General features: G+C 31.5%; 2 protein-coding genes and 1 pseudogene across 2 annotated transcripts; 1 reads left to right on the top strand and 2 right to left on the bottom strand.

The window, feature by feature from the left end:
- Positions 1–3,615: 3,615 nt before the first annotated feature.
- LOC100783491 (protein FAR1-RELATED SEQUENCE 11-like) lies at positions 3,616–6,020 on the bottom strand. Its single transcript, XM_041006653.1, has 4 exons — positions 5,183–6,020; positions 4,916–5,131; positions 4,384–4,803; positions 3,616–4,308 (listed from the first exon to the last, which is right to left on the bottom strand). The coding sequence occupies exons 1-4, from the start codon at positions 5,996–5,998 to the stop codon at positions 3,616–3,618; spliced, it is 2,145 nt and encodes a 714-aa protein (XP_040862587.1). The 5' UTR covers positions 5,999–6,020.
- Positions 6,021–12,769: 6,749 nt separating this feature from the next.
- Positions 12,770–18,911, top strand: LOC100782952 (diacylglycerol O-acyltransferase 2D-like; annotated as a pseudogene).
- Positions 18,912–19,776: 865 nt separating this feature from the next.
- Positions 19,777–24,657, bottom strand: LOC100782414 (protein FAR1-RELATED SEQUENCE 5). The gene is made up of 2 exons (XM_003538868.5): positions 21,390–24,657; positions 19,777–20,166 (listed from the first exon to the last, which is right to left on the bottom strand). Exons 1-2 carry the CDS (start codon positions 23,592–23,594, stop codon positions 19,999–20,001), a joined length of 2,373 nt encoding a protein of 790 aa, XP_003538916.1. The 5' UTR covers positions 23,595–24,657; the 3' UTR covers positions 19,777–19,998.
- Between the last annotated feature and the right edge of the window lie 106 nt (positions 24,658–24,763).

The following is a 24,763-nucleotide window of genomic DNA, read 5'->3' as shown; positions in this document are numbered from 1 at the left end:
ATAATGCATGATTATACAGAGAAGATGCATATATTATTTTGTTCTTTTTTCATTTTATTCGGGGTTTGCTACTACTTCAATCAATTTAAAATATTGTATCATTATATAAGTCCTTTCTTTTTCTTATTTTGTATGCAAAATTTGTTTTCGGTTTTGAAGTCTTATATATATATATATATATATATATCAATGAATGGTCCAAAAATGCTATTTTCAGAGTAAATTACATTAATTCATCTTGTCTGTGATTTGTTTAAACTAGTATTTTTATTTTCTGCAATACACAGTAAAAATATTTATTTTATATAATTAAAATTTATAATAAATAAAAATTATATTATGTTAAAATTTGTGATAAATAAATAATTCTAAACACATAAATTATATTTTAGAAATATGATAAATAATCTTGAACAACACTATTTCCTATAATTTATATAAAAACAAATAAAACCTTTTTTGTCCAAATTATAAAAAACACATGACCATTTTTAAGTGTATTAATTACTAAAGATTTACACTTAATTAATTATGAGGTCTAATATATACTCATTTTTCACGAGAGTAAATGCATTGAACTATTAACAAAAAAATATACTGTCTAATTGACTTCAAGCAAAAATTGGATTAAACAATCTCATCTTAAATAATCAATAAAATTTAAATAACTATCTTATTCTAAAATTTTATCATTAATATTATCACTATCATATTTAATATATCATCTTTAATTTCTCTCTCATTGTTATTTTTTTAATAATGTTAACAATTAAAATTATATTAAAACACATAAATATATATGTAATTAAATTATAAAATATTCAAATTTTAATAATTATTTTTTTAATCATTATATTCTTTATTGACCTTAGGAAAAATATATATGGCTGAAATTTTAATTTTTATAATGTTTATCTATAACTTTTAATTAAAAGTCAAATTCTTTATCTATAATTTTAATTAAAAACTATAATGAAAATGCTGGAAAAATATTTAAGGTATATATTATACTTTTTTTACAGTATGTATTATACTCAGAAGTTGTAAAATAAATGAAATATATTTTCCTAAAGTTTGTTTTTTTATAATAAATATTTACCTAAAGTGAATTAAAAAATAATTATTAATATTTTATAATTTATAATTTTAATTATTAACTTTTGATTAACAAATATAAAATTTTAATTTTATACATAAATGATATAAAAGAAAAATTAAAATAATATATTTAATGTGATAGCCGTAACTTTAATGATAGAATTTTAGAATAAGACAATTGTCTAAATCCTATTGGTTATTCACGATAAGATTATTTAATCCTATTTTTTGTTGAGATCAATTAGATAAATCTTTAAAATAAAATTAAAATTTATGATATTATTAATTAAAAATAATCAATTTAACAACTTTTATTAATATTGATGAATTATATATTTACTTTTTATATGTAAAATCATAGGTAATATATAGGAAAAAAAGCCTTTAAGTCGATGCTATGGTTACTACGCATCAACCCCGGCCCACTCGCTAAATGCATGGTTATACTACACATTTAATTATCGTTAATTATATATTTAAACTTATCTCGTCTGAGTCCTCGCTGCACTAAACTCTTCTTTAGTGTTTGTTTTGACTAACGCTTTTTATTTTACCATTAAAAAAGTTAAATCAATAATGAAGGATTATTTCTAATTTATATTGGCTAGGTTGACGTTAGTAGTGTCGGTGTTCAACCAACTCTAAATTTTGTTAGACCTATTTCACACATTTTCTGTAGTACCTTAATATTGTGTTGAAATATTTCATCGATCTCATTTATTTGGGTTTGAGCATTCTTTGTGTTCTTACTAATATAGTAGTTTTTTGAATTCCAACCCCTAAATTTTAAGATAATTGATTCATCACATGATATACATTTAATCCTTAGTTATTATATATATCTTTATTGTTTTAAATAAAAAGTAAGCTTCAATGAAAGGATAACTTGAGTTTTTGGATTAGTTGATTCAGGGATTGGACAATAATACAGGGGGGAAAAAGCCTTCTAAGTCGATGCATGGTTACCATGCGGCAAAAGTCCCACTCGCTAATTACGATGGTTACTATATGCATTTAATGTTCATTAATTATGTATTTAAATTTATTCTCGTCTAAATCGATGCTGCACTAATAAACTCTTCTTTAGTGTTTGTTTTGACTAATGTCTTTTATTTTATCATTAAAAAATTGAAATAAATAATAAAGGATTATTTTTGTATCCTCCCGATTGATTCCTAGTCAATATGATCTAATACCCATTTTAACTTAGTCTCTTTGCTATTTAATTTAAGGCAGGAGGATTGCATCATATTCTTCTCTTTGCTATTTAATTTAAGGCAGGAAGATTGCATCATATTCTTAGCTTATATATCAAATCTAATACCTATTTTAACTTAACCTCTTCTCCTCGATGGCTTGAGACTGATGACTTGTGCACCCTTAAAATTAGGTATATAGATTTAAATCGATTATGTCAACCCGACCCATATAGAGTCATTGTAAAATCCTACCTAACAACATCCCAAAAGGCTTGGGGGTTAGGGGTTTGGCCCATGATTGTAAAAACTAACTCCCAATTTCAAATATCGAGGAACAATGACAAATAAGGACTTAACGATATTAGATAGATAGACGTATAAAACACAAACTTGAATGATCTAACTAGATCACCACAAACCCTAGAAAAAAATCTATACTGAAATAATTTTTACTTTGTGATGGTTAGGTTGACTTTATTAGTAATATTGGTGTTTGAACCAACACTAAATATTATTAGGCGATCTATTTTATACATTTTTTTTGTGTACCAGACTATGTTAATATTATGTTGAACTTTCATGATCATTTATTTGGGTTTGAGCACTCTTTTGTATTCATAATAAATATATCTCTTTCCTTTTGAAAAATATATGGGTGCTGTTAACATGTGCCCTTAGGGCACATGTTAATGTGTAATAAATGATGGTTGGTCCCCACTTATTATACTTTGAAAAAAACAGCATCATAAATGTGTCTCATAAAAAATTTAAAGACAAAATTACCCTCAACTATATGACACACATAGTGTGCTTTTGAACTTCCTACTTTAAATACACGTGCCTCAAAATTGCTAAACTGAAGAGTTTCTTTTTTTCTGACTTTTTTGTCTCTTTACTGAGTATGAAGCACCTGCGTAGCATCTTTTGCAAAATAAAAGTATTTTTTCATCCCTTCATTAACATTGCTGGAATTTTTTAATTTAAATAAATAATAAAAACTAATTCAAAATATATTAGCAATTCAAATGAAATAATACCATTCCAATACAAAAAATATCCAAAAAGAGGTTCAAATGTTTAATTAAAATAAAAAACTCATAAAAAATAGATCCAGGGCCTTCATGCCTATGCCAACATCAGCTTTCTTTTCTAAACTCTGAAGTATCATTCCACATGCTACATTGCCAACATATTCCTGTTAGAAACAAAGGGTAAAAACAAACAAAATATTATTAATTATCGGATATACATAATCCTACAAAAGTATATTAAACTAGAAATCTAAAGAATTTAATAAATGAAATGAAAAAATATGTACCTAAACTTTTGGAAGAAGAATTGGATTTAAATTTGCATCTTTACAAAAAATTTTCTTCTTGTTTGTGTGACCAGAAAATTGAGTATTTTCTTTTAGAGGACATGTAACAATATTATGTCCTACATCTTTGCACAATCCACAAGTATTCATGTTATGTGATAGCTCTTTTCCACCTTTAAGACGTCTTCGTTTGGGACGACCTTTTGTTTTGGAAGGTGGAGGACAGTGAACAACATCGACTTGTTCCTCAAAGACAACATTGACTTGTTGGGGATCTACTTCATCATCGTCATGTGATGTTTGAAGCCGCCATCGTGACGGCAAGTAGTTAGAAGGGATTTCATGACAATCTTTATGAAGAAAAATACTGAGAATGTGACGACATAATATACCCCAAAACTCAAAATACTTGCAACTACATGTAGCTATTTTACCATCCCAAAAGACCATGTGTTTTCTACTATTAGCATCTTTATAATACCGCAACACAAATTCATTACCATTTTCATGATGAATTGAATATTGGGTGGACCTTTCAAACTCCTCTTGAAACTTCTGAAAAGCAAATCTTGTAAGAACACCATGAGCTTGCTCTTGCAAGGGTGACATAAGCTTCAAGTTAATTCTTTTGCACTTTTCTAACATTATGTCATGGTCTTCTTTTTGCTTAATATCATCAATCGCTACATCAACCTGAAATTAATTTAAATTAATCAACGTATAAGATTAGAAGTGAAAAGTACTAATATATTGGCAATTACACCATACCTGCTTTGTAAAGTCACTTAAACTTGTGTGAGAATTTATAAATCTTTTAATAAATGCATTAATACTCTCTGATCTTCCGGTAGTTGTCATCCCACCAAAGAAATGGTCACGAAGATAAGCGAGTGCCCAGTAATTCCTGATTTCATACAATCCTTTCACATGTTTATTTGACTGCAAGTTATACTTAGCAACAACTTTTGGCCATTGATGCTCAAATTCTTCACATGTCTCCAATTTATACAACTCGTAAAAATCAGAACACCATTTTGAATATTTGTCCCGAAGTATAGCATTAAACCAACTACTAAACTTAAAAGTGATGTGCCATATGCAAAAACTATGTTTTGTTGATGGCAAGTCTTTTGAAATTGCTTCTTTCATCCATGGATCTTGATCCGTTAGTATAGTCTTTGGTGGCTTCTTCATCAAAGATATAAAAGTCTAAAGAAAATTTAGAAGCGTTAAAAAAAGTATTAATTAGAAACTAAGATACCATCATTAAAGAAACAATAATAATAAGCTTAGAAGTTACCTTCATTAACCAACGAAATGCAGATATTGTTTCATTTCGTAAGAGTGCACAACCAAAAAGTACAGTCTTCCCATGACTATTCATACCCACAAAAATCCCAAATGGCATTTCATAAGAATTGACCTTGTATGTAGTATCAAACACAACAACATCACCATATTTTTGGTACCAATCAGAGCAAGAAGCGGGAGACCAAAAAATATGCTCTAACCTTCTCTCTTCATCAAGTGTATATGCATACTGAAATTTAGAGCAACTCTTTTTTGCATCCTCACAGTACTTGAGAAGATCTTTGGCATCATATCTTTCAACTTTTTTCTTGGTTTTCACAAAAAGATTACGAATGTCCCTTTCAATAAATGGAAGATAACCATGCTTCACATTTTTCTCTAATTCTATGACACGCATCAATTGTCTAACTGAAAGCCCCCCTTCTTTTAACAAGAAAATGCGTTCAATATCATCTTCAGAGATAGTTCGGTTAGCCGGTAAAAAACGCACTTCTGATTGGGTTAGCAAAACATGGTTATGTTCAACAACAAACTTTGTAACTCGCCACTCACTTGGAAATATATCATGAGACTTCTGCAATGAAATTCTTAAATAAGCTTTACATTCACACCTTGTTGATTCTCTGTTTCTCTGTTCTTTTAATGGTTCTATGATTTTCAACGAGCTTCTACCTTCACGATGGCAAAAAAAATCACGCCTCCTCATAATTCCATTTCGTTTGATGAATCTACCTTTTCGAACAGAGAACCCATGCTGATATGCATACCTCTTATAAAATGCAAATGCTTCTTCCTCGCTAAGAAAAATTTGACCAACAAAAGGAACAATATTTGTCTCATTATAAGTTTCATCTCTATCAACTTCTTCTGCAAATTCATTTATCTCAATATTCTGACTAGAAGACACAATATTTTCTTTCTCATAAGTTTCAATTTCCTCAACTTCTAATACATCATTTGCCACAATATCATGATCAAAATGTTCACTAACTGTTCCTGAATAACCATTCTCTAAAGAAATATCTTCAATTGGATATTCATTTAAATCAACATTTATTTTATCGGTGCTCATATCTCTAGTACTAGTACTACCTTCCCCCATTGTGTTATTTATGGTGCTCATATCTCTAGTACTAGTATTACCTTCACCCATTGTGTTATTTATCATCTACAAATAAAAATAATAAATAGAAAAATATATTACAAAACTCTATATATATATATATATATATATATATATATATATATATATATATATATATTTTGCAAGTGTCCAAAAAACACATGTGATTGGCGAGAGCAATGGAGAAAAAAAAAAGCTTGATAAAAGTACCTGATATTGTGCCTTTGAGCTACGAAGAAAAGACTGTGCATGTGGGCTTTGAAGAAAAGACAAATCCATGGTTAATAATTCAATCTATCAATGTGTTTTTCATAAGAGCATATGGTGGTAGAGAGGAATTGAAAAGAAATGTGCAAAGTGGTGGAAGTAGTACAGACTCTCGAACAAATTAGCGGGAAACTAACAAAATCTAGGAAGAAAATAGACATAGTATGTGTTAAATGAGTGAGGGTAATTTTGGCATAAAAAAATTAAAAGCACACTTTTTTATATTTATTTGACTGAAGTTAATTTTCTCTTTGTCCAAAATAAAATAGGTGGGACCATGAGCCATTTATTACTCCTTAACATGTGCCTTAAGGGCACATGTTAACATTGCCCAAAATATATATACCAAAAAACTGCCATAAAATCGAGAAACGACATAAATGGGCGGAGAGGAAAAGAAGGAAATATATAAAACACATTCTTATTATTTATGTAGAACTATCTCCACCTTACTGCATATAAGATAATTACTTATTAGAAACGTAGAAAACTAGCTAGCAATCACTGAATCACGCACACACAGAAGTGACTGTTTTGAAGCCTAAGATTTCAACCCTTATACAGGTTGATGATATATGACATGCATGGTCGATCCACGAAGACCATGCATGCATGTTTACTGGAGATAACATTGATGAAGCTATTAATCATTTTTTGGTGGTGCTTTTGGACGAGGAAAAATATCTTGTATATTGAGTGGGCGTTTTGCAGCAGCTGGCTGGGAGGTTGAAGCATTTCCCTTGCTTGGTGGTGATGGTTTTGAAGGCCAAAGAGTAGTTTGGATAGTAACTTTTTTGGATGCTTCGCCTTCCATGGACACTACACTTAAAGTCTTAAACCTATAAGCTCTAGTTGTGTGTTATAGTTGTAAGTTATGTTTTGAAAAACCCAGGCCTCGATAAGCCACAATTTATAGGGATTTCCATGAGTGAAAGTAGCTAGCTAGCCAAAGGCATGTGGTCCTGTTTCTCCACCTTATATTCTTATATTCTGATGCATGCACATTAGGATATATATAACAGCTTAATTATCGATCACTACGTCTTTTCATATTCTTTTGACTCAAACTTACAATTTCTTAGATGTCAACTCTATATTTTCACCATGTCTCTTGTCGTCTTGTATTTATTTATGTTTTATTTTAAGAAAAGGACCTATATATGAGTATATGTTAGGTTTTTTCTCATTAGGAAATTAAGGGAGGGAAAAGAGCTGAGAGAAAAATATGGAGGACTGGTGTGCTTGTGGTATACATAGAAACTTTTCTAGTTTAATTTCAAATTTCAATATTTTATGTGTAATTCAATACACTAAGTGAGTTCTGAGTAAATAGTTATAAAGAGATTATTCTCTTTTATATTTATTTAGGAAAATGCTTAACTTTATGAAATGTTGAATGCATGAAAAGAGACGAATACCTTTTATAGATAATCTTTCTATATTTAGCTATCTTTTGATTTTGGTCTAAATATAAGTAATTACCTGCTTGTTTTTTTTAAAAAAAATAATTACACCTATACTTTCGTATGATTCATGCAAGTAATCCTTCGTACTAAATATGTTTATTAGTTTCTATTAGTTCTTGCAAACAAAATTTTATTAGTTTTAGTTTTCATAAACATATATATTTTAAATTAATTATTATCATTAATTTTAAATAAAATATCATGTATTCAAATATGTCACGTCAATGATTATTTTAAAATGATATATGATGTTATATGTTTAGATGTATGTCATATTATCATTATTAAGTAGTAATAAAAGCTATTTATAAAGGTTTTAAAATTTATAATAACCAAGACGAATAGAAAAATTTAAGCAAACAAAAACTAAACTTGGTACGTTTAGCCGTTTAGGAAAGAAATTAACAATTTTTTTTAAAAAATTCATTTAATTTAAGCATCTTTTAATACCGTCGTGTTTTTTAAAACGTGTATATTACAAATACAAACACAGATTAAAACACACGTATATGTATTTTAGAGATAGTACGGAAATTAACCTAAAAAAAAGAAGAGATATAGTACGGTAAAATACTAAACTTTAGATATATTATCAAAACACCGGCACATTCATATATTAAAGTAATCAAACAATAATAACATGTACCGGAAGTATATATGCTAATAAAGTAACAGAGAACTTTTAACAGGAAGAAAACACGAAATATGTAAATTCTATTATTCTATCGTAATCTTGCTTTCAGAGGGAACCTTGGCTTTATTAATTTGACTAAAAAAAGCGGATTAATGCTGGGTTTTATCACGATTCAAAATTCTTCAGACACGGCTAGAGGGGAGCAGCAATGACCAACATCTGTAGGTGGATGTGGAACGACATAGATCGTGGTGTCTAAAAGTGTAGCAGTCATTGCTCGTTGATGATAAGCGATTAATTATTTGAATTTTGGGAAAAAAATTCTACCACAGGTAATTACTTCCAATAAAATAATTTTTTTTTGTATATTTTAAAACCCGGAAATTAATTGAATTAAGTAATTAAAATAAAGTTCTACATCATTTAGGTTAAGTTAGGATGAGTCAGGTTAACATAAAGAACAATGTAATAGGTTAAATCCAAGTCTTAGTAGATTTAAAAATTATGCCAAGTTTTACGAGTTGAACCTAACTTAATTTAGTTCATTTTAACCTATTGCGACATAATAAAATCAAGAAAAATCAAAATATTAATATATCTTTAATGTATGTTTTCAAATCTATTCTTTATTATTGACTAAAACTTATTTGAAATAATTAAATAACAAGACTCAATTGTAAATTAAAAAATAACGAGCAACATTAAATAATAAACTGTGTATGTTTTTTTATACACCAGAAACTAAAATAACAAGAAGCAAAAGAAAACAGAAACAATTAAGAGCACTAAGAACTCCTTCTTATGTTAGCAATACGAATAATAAATTGCGTATGGAAGAGTGTTAGATTTATCAATTTTTTTTTGTGTGTAAAATTACCGAGTTTAATTCTAATTCTTGTGAAGAAAAGAAATCTTTAGTTCTCATCCTTCGAAGGCGAAAATCTTGTTGTTCGCTTTATATTTTATATCTCTTAGTTTCTAGAAACGAAATTCATGTAAATTTTTGTTCACTCGATATCTATAGTTTATTTGATGGAATATTAATTGGCTTACTGGACAGTAGACATTCCCCCAGCTTGCACTATCTCGCTCTATAACTTGACTCTTTTTTTCTATTCATATATAAACCTATTTGACATTTGTTTCCAAACGCTTTTTCTATTTTAAAAATGAAAGAATAAAGGTAACTGTTTGAAAAAAAAAGAGTGTTTTTTTTAACAAAAAGAAAGAGAATACAATTCAAGTAATTCAAATTTAACGAAGGGTTGACATGTTGAGGCAGACGTGGGGTCCGCAAAAGACAATTGGGAAAGAGAAAAAAAAAGTTTTTTATGTTTATTTTTAAAAATAAAGAAATTAAAATTACATAATAATCCTTTAATTTATTTAAATCTAAATAAAAACTGACTTTTTTTTGTCTAACCGAAAAAAGCTGTTGAGTATTAACATATATCTCCTAATTTTTAAGTGAGTCTTTATGAAAGAAATAGTCTAAACCTTAATTTTTCATTTGTAAGCTTTGGATTAATGATCAATTTCTAAATGAGAGTCAATTAATGAAATATAGGGTTTAAGTTTTATATTTTTAATACGAACTAATCCTGATCATCCAATCATGGACTGATTTGTTCACTTGAGAGTTGAGATCCTCCTCTTATCATAATATCATGTAAAGAGCTTTATGTCTTTTTAGTGAATTTTTTAGAGAAAAATTATAAAATTGACAACAAATTTTTTAAATTAAAAATAGAAAAAAATGAAACAACAAACTAAAAATTAAAATACTAGTTTTATTTTAAAAATTTAAAACTAAAATCCACCTGAACAGGACGTAATTTTTTAAAATTTAATTTACCATTAAAAGCACTATATGTTAATGATCTAAACATAAGAACCTAATTAGAAAGTTTTAAATTATAATAAAAAAGTTAATTAAAAAATTAACTACGATTTTTAAAAACCACAAGAACTGATCAGTCACAAAAGTTTTAAAATATAAGGACCTACTTAATTTCCCTAAAAAAAGTCGCTATAATTTAATTTTGGAAGAAGGTAAATAAGTATATTACATATTACTTATATAAGCATAGCAAACTAGGCAATCACAAATAAAACTATAACGTGATTGCTGTTACACATCGAAAGCTAATATTTTAACAATACACATCATATAAATTTTGCAAGAATATATACTATATAACAGGTCGATGATCCTCATGGACGTGACGACCATTTTGCAGATAATTGGAATTAATGAAGCTACAGCAAGTTTGTGGAAGGTAGTGCTGATGTATTTGTACGTAGTTGATGACTAATGAGTCATTCATTTCTTGCTGGTGTTTTTGGGAAAGATTTGTTGTATGGTGGGTGGTGGTTTAGCAGGCTCAGAGCTTGAAGCACTTCCCCCGCTTGGAGGTGGAGGGTTTGTAGGACAAAGAGCATTTTGGATTGTAACCTTTTTTGCTGGTTCCATGGATATATGTGCTATACACTTACAACTAGCTTATATCTGTTAATTAAGCTTTGAGAAACTTTGCCTTTGTCAAAGCACAATTTATAGAGATATCATCCATAGTTTATGTATTTAAATAGTCCAAAGGCATGTTGGTGTTTTGCCCACCATATATTCTCATGCAAACATAAAGTATATCAGGCCCTAGATCGACCACATGCAGCGAGGTTCTCTTCTTGTGTATATCCTTTATTTTATCCAACCTTTGCTACTATGATTTTTTAATATTCCAACGAATATATTTTTTAATCATTAAGATGTTATGAAAAATTCATAAAAACGGTTTTATTGAATACTTTTTTTAAAAAAGTTTGTTAAATAATACTACCTCAGTTTCCAATCAAAATGCATGCTTAATTAAAATAGGTTAATCTGTGGAATACATGCTCATTATATTTTCATTCTCAAACTTATTTTTGTTCACTCTCTGTCTCTTTTCTAATTTCGGAAATATACTAACCATGGTCAAAATAATGTTATTCATTCTCCTTATCTCTCACCTTTTAGATAATGGTGCACGAATTTAGGAGGAAAAGGAGAGAGATATGGTCCTGACTCCTGGTAGAAGTAACTTTTGAAAGCATCGACTTTTTGAAGGTTGAATGGCTTAATTAGGACTCATATGGATCCTGGAATTCATTTTTATGAAGTTTGGCAGTCTTTTGCACTTAATTTCTTAAAAAATAAAGCTCCTATAGTTTCCATCCACTAGTTTTCTTAGAAAGGTGGAGCTCAATCATATCATTTATTTAAGAGGATGGTATAGTTGTAAAGGATGCTTAAACCTGTATCTAAGGCTCTCAAAGTGACTAGTACATGTGTGAGGTTCACATGCATGAGATTGGCCCTCTGAGCTTATTGTAGTATAACTCTATCGATTATTTCTCCCCTCCTAAACGTCTATAATGGGTCTTGTAGGAATTTTACATTTAAAAACGGTTGGATTTATGTTTCAAACATTCATTGAAGTAATGCATTGGGAAAAATTAGTTAAAAGTATGTTGAATGATAAATTTTTTTATCATCATTCAATTATAAATTGTTATATAATTAACTTTATACTGATTTGAGATTCAAACACACCCTTAACAAAAAAGTTACAAGTTGAAAGTTAATAACTTTACTTATTTAACTGAATGTATTTGAAAAAAATAAATGTCAAACTAGTTAATAAATGTGAAATAATATAAGTATGTTTTTATCCTTGTAAAATGAGTATTTTTTTAGTTTTTGTAAAAGTTGTTTATAATTTTTATATAGTTTATGTTAGTTTAATTATTCTTTTGTTTTAATAACTTTTCCTTTTAGTCCTATTATGACGGTCGATCTTTTATGCTTAAAGTCATTTAACGTACATATTCTTTTAAATCACTACAAAACTGAATTGACAATGTAAAATCACAAAAAATAAATAAAATAAAATAAAAGCATAATTGTTACATGTTCGTCTGAGATCCAATAAAACACTCAATTCATTCATGAAAGCAGTCACGCATAGGTATGCCCCAATCATGGTGGACAAATCACACATTAGATCGAGCTTTGATTTATAATATATGGTGGTTAAAAATCACAATTTAGCCATTTTTCACCTCCAGTTTTAATTATCTCTGTAACAATTTAAAAAAAACCTAAATATAATTAAGATAGATGATTTTAGACAACAAGAATCGTTTGTGGAAAAAAACCTAAATATAATTCAATTCCACCGAATATATTATTAAAGAAGAGTAAAGAATTTTAAGTGTATATTAAAAATTAATTTCATCAAACAAAAGATAGACATGACCAAAATTTATAAGAATATTTCAGGTTGTTGTTACGTCTATTAAAAAAAAAACTGTGTTATTTACATTTATAACGAGTGCCATTTGGGGAACCTACTCCCTACCGCACTCGATCAACACTATCACGGCGCCAACATAACTGAACCTTTTACACCCTTTTCTGCAAATTTTCCCTATTCGATTAAGCGAAACCCTTGACGAAGCCTAATTTACGCTTTACACCCCCTCACTTTCCACAATTTGCATAACGCTCCTATTTGTTACTTGAGACGACGCCGTTCCATCACACACTCAGTCAGCGTTCAGAGCATGGCGGCGGAACCGGCGAGTGACGGCGGAGCCGAGGCGGAGAAATTGGTCAGCAGGAGAGAAGAATTCGTCGATTCGTCCAACTTGTTCAGCGCGATTCTAGCAATGGCGCTGTGGCTGTATTCACTTCAACATCGCCCTGGTCCTCTTCGCCGTGTTTTTCCTTCCTCTCTCCAAATCGATCTTGTTCGTTTTCCACCTCTCTCGAGCTCTTCATTTCTCGGTTCAATTTAATTGAGTTTCGGCGTTTTGCGTGGCAGGGTTTTCGGTTTTCTCTTTGTCTTTATGGTGCTTCCTATCAACCAAAAAAGTAGATTCGGCCGAAATTTGTCGAGGTAGTTAGTTGTACCTTTCTGCCCACGATTCGAGCATTTTCTTTTTCTACTGTGTGTCATAAATCTCTCTTTTGGATTTTTGGTACCTTTCAGGTTCATATGCAAGCACGCCTGCAATTACTTTCCCATCACACTTCACGTAGAGGATATGAAAGCCTTTGATCCTAATCGTGCTTATGGTTTGTTTGAGCTCCCCTTTCCCTGCCTAAGATGAATATTCTCTTGAAATGGAAACATAAATTGTGTTTCCTATTTTGAATGGAGTCTTGGAGTTAATTTGTCTGCAGAATTTAGCCTAATAAGTCATTGGAATACTGTTTACTTGTATCTTCTTGGTCGTAGCTCTTTCATTGTAACAACAGTTTGCCCAACATGCAGTTTTTGGGTATGAACCACATTCAGTTTTGCCAATTGGCATTGTTGCACTGGCTGAACACACAGGTTTCATGCCTCTTCCAAAAGTTAAAGTCTTGCTAGCAGCACGGTAAAGCTTGTACTTGGGACTCTGTAAAGATGAATTATGGTAATTGAGGATTTCATTTCAAGTTTTTCTTCACATTAATTGATAGGTGTTCTACACACCGTTTTTGAGACACACATGGACATGGTTGGGTCTTACACCGGCAACAAAGAAAATTTTTATCTCCCTGTTAGCATCTGGTCATAGTTGCATTTTAATACCTGGTGGAGTGCAAGAAGCATTTCTCATGCAGCGTGGCACTGAGGTGTATTGCTTTTCACTCCTCTTACTCAATGCATATGTGATATATTTTTTCTTTTGACTAAATGATTTTTTATTATTATTTTCCTCTACGTATAGAATTGTGATTGATGCCAAATTTAATAATAAAACATTTGGTGCAGAGTTTTCCCAGCTATTGTATCAATGGGGCTCAACTAAGAACTGTGTGTGTTTCAATTTTTCAATAGTATATTAGTTATTGTTTCCTATTATCTTCTGCATCTAATTTCAATATAGTCTTGAAGGAGGAAAGAGAAATGCAGTTCATTTACTTCATTTGTGGTCTGAGTTTTAGGATCAATAACCAGAAATATTGTATTTCCTGCACACTGACATATGAATCACCTTGAGTTGTGATAAGTAAAGTCTTGTTGAATTGGTGAGAAAAGCTATGGCTAATGAACAAATATGAATACACAAAGTATATGTATAAATTTGTCTTCTAGCCTCCAATTATGTTTCTTCTACTAAATGGATACTGTTCAAGAAGCTTTGGTTATGGGTCATGCTGAATTTTTTTAGGCTTAAATACATTTTTTGGTCCCTGCAATTTAGCGCTTTTATCATTTTCGTCCCTGGAAAAAAATATTTTAGTCCTTACAAAATGTGTTTATTTTGTTTTTCATCCTTAAAGTGCTTTAGATAACGCTTTGAATAGTGAAAAAAACATTATCTCAAGCACTTTAAAAGACAAAAAATAAAACAAACACATTTTGAAAGGACTAAAACAAAAAAAATTGCAGGGATGAAAATGAAAAAAAATGCTAAATTGCAAGGACCAAAAATGTATTTAAGCCTCTCTTTTATAGTTTGTAAATATAGGTAGAAATGATCTATACATAAAATGGGTCTTTTAAGAATGACTTTGCTCTATTCAATGTATATTTATTTCATAGATGTAACAACACAACGTGAATCTTTACTTTGTAGATTGCTTTCCTTAAGGCAAGAAGAGGATTTGTCCGCATAACAATGGTGAAAGGCCGACCTTTGGTTCCAGTTTTCTGCTTTGGCCAGGTATTTATTTCTGATGGAATCTGATTTCAGTTTTCAATTCAACAGTCATTTGTAATTTGTTTCTCTCTCTCTCTGCATTTCTTCCTCTCATACTCTGGTATCAGAAAAGATAGTTTCGAATATGGTATCATAGAGCTCCTTTTTTTATTCATGGATTCATTCATGATGGCTTCCTCTGTGATTCCTGTGGTGTTTTCCTCTTCGATTTCAATCAAGCTTTGATTATAACAATTTCCTTCAATGGAAATAGCAAGTTGAAGCTGTGATTTGTGGCCTTGGTGCGTCATGGTGAATCCTTTCATTTCATCCCACTTTAACACAAAAGAAGATTGTGAAACTGGAAGTCCAGCTTATATTGAGTGGGACATTCCATGCCCAATGCCCCTTTCCATAGTTTGAAGCTGTTCCTTCACACCAGTATTGTAGAAATGCTGACCAAAGTCACATGCAATCAACTGCTGCATCTCCACAATCGTTCCAGGCCTTACTTACTGGCTTCGAGGCTCAGACTTGGTATCTGGATTCTGGATTCTTGCACCACCCATCATGTCACATCTGACCCATGCAACCCAATTCAAAGCACTCCCTTTTGCAGATATGATCAAGTCGTCATGGGGAATGGTCTGAATGGACTAGGTCTGTTCATAAATCAATTGATTCTTCGTATTTTTCTTCCCCTGTTCATTCCACACTTATTTGGTCCTCAACAATTTACTCCTTGTTCCTGACATGATCACTAAGAACTTGGTTAGTGTTAATAAATTTGCTCAAGATGATAATTCCATTGAATTTCTTCCCTTCCATTGTTTTTTTAAATCCTAGGACTCCTGTAAAGTGCTGCTGGAGGGCACTATGGGACATGATGAACTCTACAGGTTCACAAATCTTGTCATTCCAAGAGATGATCGTGCTAGTGCTAGTGTGCATGATTCCTCAATTTAATATCCTCTACCTTTTTGGCAGAATACTTTACTGTCTGTATCTCCTATGTTTAGCTCCTGTAATTCCTGCTACACATGTTAATTCACCCACTGCACTTAGTTCATATGTGAATTGGCATGTAACTTGGGCATCCTCATCATGAAACATTGGAAAAAGTTATACAACTTTGTAATACATCTGGGCCTAATAAAAGTGCCAATGGTTTTGCGCCTCTTGTTGTCTGGGAAAGGCCCATTACCAACCCATATTCAAAATGTAGCAGTGACATTTGGGGACATGTAGCAGTAGATTCTTCTTGTGGCTATGGGTGTTTTCTCACCACTATAGATACTTTATTTGTTGTGATCTTTTCTTTGCACATACTTTACAAGTTGAAGATAATTATCCTTTTTGGTATTACTTTTTTGCAGTCAAATTTTTTGCAGTCAAATGTCTATAAGTGGTGGAAACCAGGTGGGAAGTTCTTTCTGAAATTTGCAAGGGCTATCCCTGGTGCAGCGGTAAAGTTGTGCCTTGGTGACCTGTTGGTCATGGGTTCGAATCCGGAAACAGCCTCTTTGCATATGCAAGGGTACGGCTGCGTACAACATCCCTCCCCCATACCTTCGCATAGCGAAGAGCCTCTGGGCAATGGGGTACGAAGTTTTTTATCAAGTTCACCCCAATATGTTTTTTGGTGCGTCTTTCTTTTGTCAACCTGCAGCTTTTTCTCATTTCAGCTGTTTTCACTAGCAAAGTTGCTAAGGTTTCTTCAAAAAGGAATGAGTCTAACTAATATTTTGAGCTGGAAGTTGACGCTGTAAAAATGATTAAATTGGAGAGGATGAAACAAACAATATAATAATATTCAATTTTAAAATGTGAAACCATGCCATCCATATTCAAAATGTTGTGTAGGGCTTATCTAATAAGGGTATGAGGTGAGATCGTGAGAGAAGTTAATTTTTGGCTATACAACTATAGAAGGATGGCTAAATTTTTCCACTTTAATTTAATCTTAACCATTAATTTTGGTTGCATGATCAAGATTAATTTATTTCATGCTCAACTAATATGCTTCCTATATATTTAAGTTAACAACAAAAGGAATTGGCACCTAATATGTATAGGAGCAGTAGTAAAGTGAATAGTTCAATTTTTGTAGGGAATAAGCTCAAAATATTTGCTAAATGGGATTCGAAAAGGTGGATTCAAATGATGTTGTGTAGGATGTATGCCTTTTTTCGATCAGCTTTTTTAATAACTTGCAAGCTTTTTGTGTGTGGGTGGGGAAATATTTATTCTATATTGAAGGCACTTATGCAGCATTGAGTAATTGATCTAGGAGAATACCCTTTTATTGGTATAGAATTATAGAGTCTAAACTAGCGAGCATGAAATTTTCTGTTCTCTGAAATCACTACCACTCATCTCAAAATGACTCATGTTTAAGATTTTTTCACGCAGATTAAGAAAGCAAGTATTCCAAGAGAATTAGTATTTATTAGGAGATAATTTTACTAAAATATCCTTATTCTCTTTCTTACTTTCAATAAATGTATTATTAAGTCTTTCAAGACAATAGTATTTATTAGAGGGCAAAATTAGAATATATGTTTGAATATCTCATCGAAAAGTGAGAGAACATCAGTTAATTTAGATTTTTTTCAAAGGCTAAAACTACAGTCATCCAATGGAGGGAGTATCTTTTTTATTTTTTTTAAATACATTTTCTTATATCCTTTTCAGGTCTCCATTACCGTTCAGACATCCTATGCATGTGGTTGTGGGTAGACCAATTGAGCTTGACAAAAAACCAGAACCAACCACCGAGGAGGTATGTGCTATTGGACAGCCTTTATGTTAAATAGGATTCACAAGGATCCAGTAATTTAGAACCTCTCCTAAGTTAAAATGCCTCATAAACTTTTATTACTTGTTTTCTTGTTGCTAATATGACAGTGGAGAGAATTTGGAGTAATTACACAAGAAACTTACATCTGGTTTGATCGTTATCTTGTCTTATCTTTGGCCGAAGTGTTTGAGTAACATGTAATCACCCCTATATGACAAACTATAATCTTCCTTGAGAGTAGGATAACAACCCTCATTTTGTGTTACAAGGTTTCTGGGTTTATATATCAAACACAACCAATATTATTTTCTTGTCGGTTAATTACTCATTCAAATAAGACTTTATTTTCCTTGTTTTATTTAATCAATGAATAAATTTATTCAGTTGACAATTTAACATTAGGCATAACGAGAATTTGCAAATCACTAGTTAAATAATCTTTTATTAACTAAGCTATTTTTTTTTGTATTTTTAAAAAACTAAAAATTTTAAATGTTTGAATTTTATATTTTAATCAGTAAAACTAGCTTTTATCCATCTAACTAACTTTCTCTTGGATGTTTTTTTAATTTTCATTTTTTTATATATCTCTAATACTTAAAATTTAAAAGTGTCCGTTCAATCCATGAAATGCCTGTTTGTATACTTTAATAATTGAAGACTTGATTACCAATACATAAAATGATGTCTTGAGATTAGCATAATATGATGAATTTTTTCTAGATATCTGCAGATGTTGGGGTTCAGCTGCCTGAATTTCTAACCTCTTTCATTATTTAAACCTTCTTTTAGGTTGCCAAGATACATAGTCAGTTTGTGGAAGCACTTCAAGATCTCTTCGAGAGGCTATCCAAACCTTGAGTTAAGAATTGTTTGACAAGGCCGTAATATTCTACCATATTTTCATTGGTTTGTTCTATTTATTTATTTATTTTATTCCTTTTGGGGATGGGGATTGGGGTTGGTGAATGAAATATGACCAACTATCATCTTGGGAATGAAATAGAATAATAATGAGAAATAAGGCAGTGGCTATCTTTCGTTAGGTTATCTATTTCAGTTCATGGACACGTTTATGCCTAGCCTTTATATGCTGGATGTTGTCAAGTATTTGACAGTCTGGGAACCTTTGCCACAGCTAGCAGAATAATAAGAATACAACAAGCAAATCTTTCTACTAAGTAGTGGTGATCAAGGCGCGGGCACGTGCACATACACACGTAACTTTTTTTATAGGATTCAGTATTAAAATATAGAAAAAAAAATAATGTGATCTAATGAATGTTTAGTAGAATAATATTATCTTTCGTCTTATATATAAAAAAATTATTATCTAATTTATTAACATCAATAAAAGTGATAAGATTGATTAAATTATCATAAATTTTAATTTTATTTCAAGATTATTTTTGGCATTAAATTAAATGATTAAAGAGGTGATTATTTTTTAAAAGATAATTTTTTAACCAATTAGTGTACCTTATTATTTATTGGTTAAAAAATTATTTTCATGAAAAAATAAGTGGATATCATTAATAAACTTCAATTAATTAGAAATAAAAATAGCAATAAAGTAGTACTGATTTTTCAAACAAGTTGATTTTCTTTCGATTTTCAAACAAGAATTTTTGTTTTTTCTGACAGTGAATTTTCAAACAAGAATGTTCTTCAATCCATAGTCAAAAACTAATTTCTTTGAGTGTAGAGATTACTAAAGTAAACTTTCTTTTTAACAAAAACTAATTTCTTTATACATAGTCATAAATCAAACCCTAGCATGTTTAAAGAATCTAACTATCTACTAAATATTAATATTGGACCTTGTTGGTAATGGGTTGGTTACTTAATTTGAACTGAAAAACACAAACCGATTACCATCAGATTGGGTCTCGAGTCTGAAGATTTGAAAACCAGTGAACCCATCCCTCACTAAAACTGGTTAGACATTGCTATCCAAAAAAATGAGAGAAAAAAAACTGGTTAGAAATTCCCTCTTAGCAGCTTCTTAACTTCACTACACAGGCACCCTACTAAAATGCTTCGCAAGAGGTTCAACCTACATGAAAGAAATACATGCATCAACTCCATTAATGGCCATCACAATTCAATCTTTCATTTCTAACTTAATATTTTGGACTTTAACTGATAATTGTAGCTTCTGCTCTTCAATATCTTTTAAAACCGACAGCAAGTTGGACCTATAGACTTCACACTTCCTTCGAGCTCGGTCAAGTTGCCGTGTCAACTTCTCAATTGTTCTATCTTGGTCATCCTACAACAAAATTGTATTGTTCTTTAGAAACAGAACGAAAGAAAATAAGTTGGGATAGGGATAACAGAAGCTAAATAAACAGTTCATAAATGGTTTCACTGCATGAATTAAAGCAATTCTGTTGGTTCCATTTAGTTAGAATAATCCCAAAGTGCGAGGTTCCCACCCCTAGCCTAAACTCAAATTTGATATGAGAATAATTTTATAAAGGAGAATCAGGAATCCTCCTACAAACAAAGGGAACAAAAGCTTTTTTTTCAAAGATCCAAATACATGTGTAATGCCTCTAAATATCACATAGCAAATTAAATAAGATTCACTGTGATAAGGGACCAAGATTTTCTTGACAGTTTTTACACTTTTCTAATTTTTCAGAACTTTTATCAACAATATAGACTTATCTACATGATACACTAATGGTGGCAGAGGTGGACAAAGAGAGAGTGTAAGGAAGAAAGTGTCAGAGCAAGTGTCGCTAGCATTTTTCATTGAACAATAAATTGGCTGAATAGCTTTAGCAATTCTAACTAGCAGAAAGTAGCACAAGATATAGCAAATGTGCAAACAATGAAATTCAGGAACAAGATCATAGAGACTATTGAATGCAAGAAACAACTTGAGGGCTTTTGAAGTCAATCACATAATAGGTTTGTTCTCCAATTTACTTAAGGATAGTTTTGAGATAGAAATTCTCCAAAATTTAAAAATATAGAGTGGAAGCCTAGATCAAAATGCAGTTAACAATTAAACTGCTTATCATTTTTTTTAAAAAAAATCACAACCAACAATGTTCTCCATAAAAGATTTGGAACATCACTATGATTAGTAGAATAGAAAATTTAAAAATATCTATTCTCATCTCATAACATAAAATATCTTAAAAGTGAAAATCATATCACACTATTTGAGAGAGTTGATGATAGTATTACACCATTTTATCATATCAAATTTACTGATTCACGAACTACCTTTAAGAAACCATCTTTGCAACTTCTCAAGGAAGAAGGAAGGTGGGATTTTTTTTCTTCCTTTTAAATAAAATGGTAAGAGTTATGGTCCAATTCTCATAAACTATTTTCCTTTAAACTTGAAAAGAAAATAACAATATAAAATTAGCACTATCTAAAAATACAATTAGAACATTGGAAACTTTATGAACAACAAAAGTATATAAATGTTCCTGCAGGAAAATATGCTATCATAAATTACCAAAAACAACAGACCTTGTATGAAGATTGTTGTGAACCAATAGGAGAATCGCTGCAACTTGTAGTTGCTTCATTGCTCTGATGAAGGTCTTCTTCACATGTTCCATTTAAAATAGTCTGCCTTCCACCATTTTTTGTTGCAAGTGCCACTTTACTCGCAGCTTCCAGAAGTGCACTCAATGCCACATCATAAACTTTTGGAGAGTTTATTCCCTCATCAGCATACTTAAGGGCCTTGTGACGAAGGTTATTGTATCGGATAGTTAGGGATTCTTGGGCACGAGTTGACAAATTAGTAGTACGTTCATCCAATATGGCCCCACTTTTAGCTATCCTGCTCCATCTTTTTAAAATATAATGAGATGGTAAAGTAAGAAGATTTATAACCCTAAAGACAGTCAATATATGTCTACAAACTAGACCAGAAAACTCAAACATCTGGCAGGTACAAGTAGCTTTCATCTCAAAAGAGTTAAATCTGACAAAGTAGGCCCTGTGCATTTCCCCATATTTGGCTACTCTATACACAGTAATTATTTCTTTCTCATCTACTTTGTTTGCCAAGAATGTTAATGTCTCAACCAACTCTTCTTGAAATTTGATAAACAATCTTCTTGTGTAAACTTCAGCTGCCTGTTTCTCTAGAGGTGATGGAGTCTTCAGAACTGGAGTAGTGTTAATTGTGTCATAATCAGCTTTGACTTCTTTTTCATAACGGCTCTCCAGAGCTTTCTCATACTGCTTGACAAAAAGCTGAAGTGTTGTTGATGCATTGATATATCCATCGAAATAAGAGTTTATGCTATCACTTCGCTGTGTTATTGACATTTCAGCAAAAAATGTGTCCCTCAAGTACACTGGTACCCACTGCCGCCTATCACCATAAATTGCTTTTAGCCATTCGTGTTCTTTGAGATCATACCTATCAATTAGGGAGGACCAACAAGACTCAAACTCCTCAATGGACTCCGTCAGATTAACACATTTGTGGAGGTCAGCTTCAAAATTAAGATGTTCAGAAAGCACATGTGATAACATCTCTTGGCACTCTTTAAAAACGTGCCACTTACAAAATCGGTGACGGGTACCAGGAAAGACATTGTTGATGGCTGCACGAATCACCCTATCATGATCAGTAGTAATTGAAACTGGAGGTTGGCCTGTCATTGCTTCAAGCCAGGTTTTGAACAGCCAAACAAAAGAGGCCTCAGATTCATTTATCAGGAGAGCACAACCAAATAGTACAGGCTGTCCATGATGATTTACACCAGTGAAAGGTGCGAAAGGCAATCTATAGCGGTTTGACCTATATGCTGTGTCAAAGGTGACAGTGTCACCAAAGTAAGTGTAGTTAGTCCTGGCCTTGGAATCAACCCAGAAGATATTACTCATGCAATGATCTTCATCACCTTGTAGTTGTACAGCATAGAAAAATGAAGGATTCTCTGCTTGTTTGCTCTTCAAGTAATCCAAAAGGATTTGAGTGTCACCTCCAAGGGTCCTTTGCCTACTGCTTCTCATATAATTCCTACAGTCACGCTCAGTGAAACCGATATTGCTAATAGCTCCATATTCTTTTATTAGTGCAGACATTATTCCACTAGGGCCTATTCCGGCACCCTGTAAAGTATCAATCAACGACTTAGCTGGACCTGAAACATGGCGGTGCGAACGAAGGCAATGCACCTTGTCAGGCGGAACCAATTCATGGTTATGTTCCTTGAGAAAAGAAGAAACAACCCATCTACCAGAATCTTGGATTTTCACAACCAACATGGCCTTGCAACCAACACGGGTTTCAGCACGAGGCCGCTTGACTCTGCCATCAACCAAATGCTTCTCCCTCTCCACACGAAAACCTTCCTTGGCACACACAAAAGACCTCTGAATTATAGAACCATCACGCCTGGAGCGTCGTGACATGCTCACCCGCGTACTAAAGCCAACACGGCGAGCATAGGAGTTATAAAAGGCCTTTGCAGCCTCTTCGGATTCAAATTCCATACCTTGACAAGGTTCAAGATTAGTGTCCCCTCCAGCAATGTGAGGTCCCAAACCAGCAGCTAGAACAGTAAAAGCAGTAGCAGGACTATTATCAATATTAACAAGGTCCTCATCATCCTCGACAGGGTGCTCCGTGTCAATGGCAGCATCATCCCCCAAACCAATCATATCAAATTCAATAACCTCGTCGCTTAGACTCAAAGGCTCAAACTCCATTTTCCAGAAAACCCAATAATCAAAATAGCATCAAGCCACTATCTTTGTTGAAGAAATAGAGAGTAAAGGTGCATAATACAAAAGGGGTCAAAGGACTCATGATTAAACACAACTGAAACGATAAACAAAAAAAAAATACAATCCTTCATCATCTTTTATGTGCATGAACGATACAGTTTGATCTCTATGAAATCATCACAAATGGAGATGAATGCCTGATTAGAGTAGCGCAAAGAAGAGTGCCCGAGTGAAATCGACATGAGCATGCCGGAGACAAATTATTGAGAGGGGAAATTAACGATTTGAAAATTAAAAAAATGGAAAAGGAAAAAGGACAAACCGGGATCTTGGAAAGGAAAGGAAGTAGATGTTGTTGAAGATGAATGAAAGTGAAAAAGAGAAAAGCAAGCAAGATTGTGTTGGAGAGTGCTTAGTAGTGGGTGGAAGCAAAGTTGGGTTTTCGTTGAGGGACTGAAAGACAATGAGAAACGAAATTTATTGTGTTCAATGTTACAATTCAAAAGGTGAAGAGAGAGATTTGAAGAAGTTAACATGCAAGTGCTCGGATAAGCAACATTTCTTCCGACTGGTTTGGGTTCCTCAAAGCAATTAATTTTGCGTTTTTAGGTACGAGAGATGAGTTTAACTATTATGCAATGTCAAGAATTATTTGAGATCGAATTTGAATAATACTGCGATTCAATCTTAATCATCTGTATTCAATCATTTGTAAAATATACTTTTTATTTATAATAAATTAGATTTGTATTTTTAGATTTTATCTGTTTTAAATACTATTTAATTATCTTAAAAAATTTACATATACTTTAATTAAAAAAACACAAATAAAAAACTTTTGGTGCTTAGGCAAATATAATATCATGTTTCTTGCCTAGGCAAGGCAATTCAGAAAAAGAAAATGGAAAATACAATATCTTCCATGGATTACCCTGTAATGTATTGGATAAATACTTATTTTATATAATTGAAATTTATAATAAAAATCTATTTAAATTTATAACTTATATTTAAATTATAATTTTTAATAAATAAATAAATAATTTTAACATTAAAATTAGATTTTTAGATTTATGATAAATAATTTATATTATGATATAATATTAACTTTAATTATAGAAATTTTCTTTTAAAAGATATTGAAATTTAAT

The sequence above is a fragment of the Glycine max genome, chromosome 11 (genome assembly GCF_000004515.6).
Source record: "Glycine max cultivar Williams 82 chromosome 11, Glycine_max_v4.0, whole genome shotgun sequence".
Taxonomy (NCBI): domain Eukaryota; kingdom Viridiplantae; phylum Streptophyta; class Magnoliopsida; order Fabales; family Fabaceae; genus Glycine; species Glycine max.
Note: the sequence above shows the minus strand (reverse complement) of the source record. Positions and strands in the feature narration are given on the sequence as shown.